The 6,747-nt window shown below is 33.3% G+C and overlaps 1 protein-coding gene across 2 annotated transcripts in view; it reads left to right on the top strand.

Annotated features, from left to right (window-relative positions):
• The first annotated feature begins 2,824 nt into the window (after nucleotides 1-2,824).
• LOC102588319 (serine/threonine-protein kinase Aurora-3-like) overlaps nucleotides 2,825-6,747 on the top strand; it is a 14,699-nt gene continuing 10,776 nt past the window's right edge. The window contains exon 1 of one of the 2 annotated variants that reach the window (XM_006343433.2): nucleotides 2,825-3,145. In XM_006343433.2, coding sequence (XP_006343495.1) covers nucleotides 3,098-3,145 — 48 coding nt within the window. In that variant the 5' untranslated portion in view covers nucleotides 2,825-3,097. The remainder of the gene's footprint in view (nucleotides 3,146-6,747) is intronic. The other variant, XM_006343432.2, reaches the window with a different exon arrangement.

Below are 6,747 nucleotides of genomic sequence, written 5' to 3'. Positions count from 1 at the left end.
CTTCCATATCATCATCACTATTATCACCAAATATTTCATCTATTTCGTCTTCTATTTGGCTATTTAATTGTGGTAGTCCGGTATTTCTTCTTTCGGCATTGACCCAATCTCGAAACAACACCGATATTTCCAAACTATCCTTTGCTAATGAATATCGATGATCTCCAATCATAAATCTCGCCGCACTAAAGGCTTGCTCTGAAGCGACCGATGATGCTTGAATCGCTAGCACATCTCGAACAATCCTAGCAAGGGTCGGAAATTGATTTTCACGATTCTTCCACCATACTAATATTGGAGCTTGAAGTTGTCCTTCTTCATGCCTAATCTTTTCCCGTGCCTGATTGAAATATAAATCAAAATCATTATTAGTAGATGATTCAAGCTCAAGATAATCATCCATCCAATCATCCGTATCATCGCTTCTAGGTTTACAAGATGGAGGTTCAACTATTGGAATATTTTTTTCCATAGATTTATATGTATTATATAACTCTCTAGCTTTTATATATATGCTACTTTTACAATCTTCAACACTAGGAGTTTCATCATCTTTAATTTCTAAATTTGCATAAATCTTTTCAACCATTCTTTCAACACCTTTTAATTTGTAATTTGGGTTGAAAGTAGTAGTAGTCAAATAGATTTGAGGAATAGGGAAAAAATATTTTTTGAATTTTTCAATCATAAAAGCAAGGGAATTTTCAAATCGATCTTTTCCTTTATATTTTGCAAATTCAGATGAAATAGCACAAATATTTACTAAAACAGAAGAAATAGTTGGATAATATTGACCAGAAGCAGCATTTGTTGCTTTATAAAAAACACTTAAAAATTCAATAAGTTCTTTTGTATTTTCCCAATCTTCATAGCCAATTCTCAAATTCGGGTCCGCATTATGAGCATTAAAAACTAATTGTACCGGCTCTTGATAAATATAAGCAACTTGAAGCATTTCAAATAAAGAATTCCATCTAGTGCATACTTCTTTTGGAACTTTTCTATATTCAAGTCCACATTCTTTACAACGATTTTTAAATTCTATAATTCTAGCTTTTATTTTAGCTTTAAAAATCCAATTACAAGCAAGTCTAATTTTTTCACAAGAAATTCCAAATTGAGAAACACCATCCTTTACTATCAAATTATACACATGTGCGGCACACTTAATATGAAAAGAATCATTATCAATTGGACAAAGTCTACATTTTAAATAATCAATTGCTTTCAAATTATTAGAAGCATTATCTAAAGTGACACTCATTATTTTATCACATATTCCATAAAATTGTAAAACAAGGCCTATTTTTGTTGCTATATAAGCACCGGTTTTAGTTTCTTCAACATATTTATATCCTAATATTCGTTTTTGCATGTTCCATTCATGGTCAATCCAATGGACAGTAATTGTAAAATAATCATTACCATTAGGACTACGTCCCATATCAGAAGTAATAGATAATCTACCATCATAATAAGCAAATAAACAACGAAGAAAATGACAATATTCTTTTTGATATTTAAAAAGATCACTTTTAATTGTACTTCTTGGAATACCTTCATAATCTGGGTTATACAATTCCCGAATATACTGAATAAAACCAGGATGTGAAGGAAATGAAAAAGGCAAACCACAAACAGCAACCATTTTAGCTAATTCTCTACGATCTTTTTCTTTACTATATGTGCGGTGTGTGCTTCGGCTAGCCGGGTTAGTCATATTTAATTCACTTTGAACCATATTAGAACCTCCAGCTCCCATAGAATTTTCAGGTTGAGGTATTCCATTTCTATTAGCCCTTTCTATATCATCTAGGCGAGCAAATTCTTTATTACACTTTCTCAAATGTGTTCTTAGTCGTCCCGTTCCCCCTTGTGTACCCGTAGTTACATGTTTCATGATCAATTTACATTTCGTGCAAGTAACAGTAGTTTTTTCCTCATTTTGTACCAAAAATTTCCATACTAAAGATCTTTTAACACGTACAACGGTCTTTGAAAAAGTAGGTAAAGAGGGGACTTCATCTTGTTCCGGTAATTCGGTAGCCGGACTAGTAGGGGTAGGGGTCTCATCATCTTCCTCATTTATTTCTACTTCCTCATCTAATTCTTCCTCAAAATTAGTAAAACATCTATTTAAAGTTTCATGATCTACTTCATTTTCGGAATTAAATTCAATAGGTCGTGAGTCTCGTGTAAAAGAAGTTTCATCAACATGAGTATAATCATTAGTATTAATTCTAAATCTAGGAGGTGGCAAATTTTTAGAATTAGAACTACTTCCTCCTCCCCTATTATTTTTTCTTTCCGACATTGGTCTTTTACCACTATATTTTTCAAAATTCATGTTCAAGTTTAAAATAATTAATATTATGAAAAACAAGCAAAGATAATATAACAAAAAAATAAAATAACTTAATTAATAAACAAATAAAAATTAAAGTTGGAACGAATGTACCGAACGTCTACGTAAAAGTAGACGTATAACCAAAGCCGGAATTGAGAGATGCCAATTGAAGCTTCCGATTTACTTCAAATAAATCTCCGAAATTCGAACTCCAAGTCAATATCACAAAATAATAATTATGAATTTATGAGAGATTGAAAATTAAGAGATTTTATAAGATATTAATGAAATAGTTTGTGAATTTGTGATTTAAATGAAAAAATATGAGTATATTTATAGTGTTAAGGGGTAGAGAGGGGTGGGGGGCTGTTTGGAGCCGTTTTGGGTCCCATCCCAACGGCTAAAAGGGCCCAACAACTCTATAACGTTCAACTTAAAAAAAAAATTAAATTAAATTGACCGTTGAACCGGACCGAAACCGGTTCTTACTGATCCGGATCAACCGGATCAAAATCCGGGTTCCGTTTCGGTACCGGTTCCGGTACCTATAAGACCGGTTCCTTACCGGTTCAACCGGTACGGGAACCGGACCGGACAAAAACCGGTCCAATTGCCAGCCTTAGTTTGAACTGCTTACTATCATATTACTAAAATAATTATTCATTTCTATTCTCACACTTGGTTTTTCAGAAAAATTTTGCAACAAGGTGAATCTCAGTTTACTATGCTTTTGCGTATGTGTTGCTTTCTATGAAAATCTACAAAAGGGAAGGGCAAGACATCCAGAGTTTCAACAACGTATGTCACAATCAACCATACTAGCTCCATTCTTACTAAGTTATACCTACACAACCTAAAACACTTCTCTTTGCAACTGCATATATTTTTTCAACTACAAAGCATCAAGATGACTTACTGCTACCATCTATTTTGTCTTTTGTGTACAAATATGTAAATATGTATAAAGCATAACGTAAACACGCATAGGCAGTGCAATATCAATTGCTTATATATATTGCCAACCTATTATGATAATTACTGTCAAATATGTGTTGGGCCTGTGCGCACGAGTATCCATCATCTAGTAATATTTTAAAAAATCATTATAATTGAAAAAGTTCTCATAATACTAGATATGGACCCCATGCCAGCACGGGCCCAATACATATTACTCTCTTAGTTTCAATTTATGCGTCTTAGTTGAAATTTAGAGAATCATTCAAAAAAATTTAATGATTTTTAAATATTTTAAATTGTTTATTATTGTGATTATAATACTCTTTACATAGTTTTCAAATAATATATATTATTCTCTATGTCTCAATTTATGTGACACCGATAGAATTTTAAGAGTCAGCCATATTTTTATATTAATAAATTTTTTTATGTCTTTTAAAATTTAACTATTTAAGTTGTTAATTATAGTGATTTATAGAATATGTTTTCGTAATTTTCAAATATCCAAAAGACAAAATAAATAAATTAATTAAAACAAAAAAATATAAAAATTACATAAATGTGTTTGGCTAGAAGCATGCACGCCAATCATGAGGTGTTTTAGTTCCATTTTCCAACATAGCATATAGCATGTTAAAGAACACGAGATTAAATGGCATGTTTTAAATTTTAAAATCTTTTTATTTTTCTAAACTTCATTTAAAATCAAAATAAGTCAAAAAAATTGAAACTAAAGAAATGAAGTATGATTTTTGAATTCCTTATTTCATCTCTATTTATGTTTTTTTTTTATAAATTAAATTATATAGTGTAAATAGTAAATAATATTCGGAAAAGGGTCAAAATTGCCCCTGAACTATGAGATATAGACCACTTATACCCTCCGTTACATTTTAGGATCAAAAATGCCCCTACCGTTATTCTAAGAGACCACAATTACCCTTGGGACTTAACAGAAGTGATTTGGCAAGCCACATGGCACTAATTCCGCCACATAGGCTTGCCAACTAGGATACCCACTAAATTTTTTGACCCAATTAATAATTCAATCCTAACCCATTTTTGTTGGATCAACCCACAAAAATATAAAAATCTTTTGCTTCCCCTGCTTATTTACAACTTCATCAGTTAGCTATTACTTTGATTTATTCCCTGCTTTTTTATAACTTCATCAATGTACATATATGTTTGCCTTCATACACTTTGGGACGTTTACAACTCCTTAAAGAAGCAGCAAATTAGTGTACCTTCTCCTCGTCAATTTTGGCGCAACATATAATATTGGGTTTGAAACAGAACATGTGGACTGCAGATGGAACGGTCAGTTCAACCTCATAGCTACAACCCAAGCTTGAGGTATAAAGACGACCATGAGATTTCGCTTTAGCTTTGAAATCAATCCCGATGATCTTGAGAAAGCAACGAAATTTAGCTTTGATTGGGACTAACGTTATCGATCAACTGAAACGAAAGGTAAGCTATTTCACCTTCATAAACTTGAATCAAGACACCCGACTGATTGTCAGAGTAGGTCGAAAACACCTGCTCTTTCTTAGTTGAAATCGTGGTGTATCAAGTTATCAGAGTAGTGTCCATTCTGCTATATTTAAGATCGTCTAAGTCCAATATTAGATGAACAATATAAAGAGTAGTACTGCATCAATTGAGTAATAGAATATTGAAGGCCAAAAGATCATCAAAAGCAAAGAGCGCAAAAAAAACTCTAAGGTTCAGTAGCTACAATATCTTCATCACCCAACAACTCCAACTGTTAACTCGTTGTCCATAAGATCAGATCAATTTCAGTCACTGACTTCGGCGGCTAAAGAATTCTCCAGGAGAGCAACACTAAAAAAAAACATAAAAGTATTCATACCATAACAACAACTTAACTGCAGCAAGCAAATTGCTAATCACCTGTCAAATTTCAAAAATTGGCCAAACAACAATACTATAATTCAAACCATAACAGTTAACACCTTAGCTAACCCAAAACAGACCAAGAACCTGAAACAAAAACTGGCCAAACAAATATTCATTCAAAACAAAGCTTCGGTTCAAAATAAAACATAAGCAATTGTGTATTGTTTACATCCATAACATAACAACAAAATAAAATAGTAATGCCACTGTTTGCACTTGCCAGATCATACAAAAACCAACATTTCGGTATCTCAAAAAAAAATTTTAACAGAAGCTGACATATACTTAATACTTCCAACTACCAAGAGTCTAAATTTGGGATCTTCCATTTGCTTTCTTGGTCTTCAACTTCCCCACCATCTTCTCTCTTGCCCTTTCCAACTGATTACTAGTCATAGCTTCTTTTCCTTTCCATGTGACTTTAGTGGGTGAGTAAGGCAAATCTGTAGGCTCACTCATTCCTCTATGATCACCTCTGAAAGTGATCACTCTATTGGCAGATCTTGTTTGTTGGTTCTGCCTCATCTTAAGCCTTGTTAACTCTTCAAAAATTATACGAGGCCTTAAAACAGGATCACTTTCAAGTTCTCTAGTAGGACCAAAAGGTTCATATTGTCTCTGTCTTGGTGCAAATATGTCACTTTCAAATCCTTCTTGAGTTAGTTGAGGGGCTGAACTATTGACATCAAAAACTTCTTCATCTTGTTCTACTTCTTCAGTCCTGCCCCTCTTCCTCTTAAGACTTGAAATGCTGCCTTCCTCACTAGACTAAAATATTTTTAAATAAGTCATTAAATTAGTTCATATGAACATTATATAGCTAACTTTTAAATTAAAAAATTGTTACCTTGCAAGACCTTGCATTGTGAGCTTGTGAACCACACTTGCTACATGTCATCTTAGTTTCTTTTCTTGAGTGAGACCACTCTCCAGCTCTTTTGATTGCTGCATTTTTTTCTCTATCTCTTTTAAATTTTGGCCTTCCAACAGTTTTCACAAGATCAGGTGGGTCCATGGCATGTTCTGGCAATACTTGCCAGAATTGTTCACCTCTCATAGGCAACAACTTGGCCCCGTATGTTTTAAGATAGGCTTCTTTAGTGTACCACCAACTTATTTCATCTCGAGGCTCAATATTTTTGTAGCGCAATGCCTTGATGGCATGAGGGCATGGGATGCCAGTCAACTGCCAAGACCTAAAATGAAAAGCAATAATTAGTTCGTGTGAATATTACATAATCACAGTTACATAATAGTCTCAATTAATATATTTACCTGCAACTGCACTTCTTCTCCACAATATTCACTATGTGCCTATCTTCACCCTCAGACACTTCAAACCCAAGGTCCCCATTAAACTCAAGCTTGCATAAGTTGGCAATCTTACTGTAGGCAATGAACAATTCCATACACTTTGGACTGTGTTTGTAATAAATGTTCCATGTTTCTGCCTCTTTTTCCTTCTTTCTCAACCTGTTCATTATTTTGACTCTAATCTCTTCAAGCATCTTCAAGATAGG

This window comes from Solanum tuberosum, unplaced genomic scaffold, assembly GCF_000226075.1.
Source record: "Solanum tuberosum cultivar DM 1-3 516 R44 unplaced genomic scaffold, SolTub_3.0 scf00046, whole genome shotgun sequence".
NCBI classification, from domain to species: domain Eukaryota; kingdom Viridiplantae; phylum Streptophyta; class Magnoliopsida; order Solanales; family Solanaceae; genus Solanum; species Solanum tuberosum.
The sequence above is the reverse complement of the archived record's forward strand: the minus strand, read 5'-3'. Positions and strand labels throughout refer to the sequence as shown.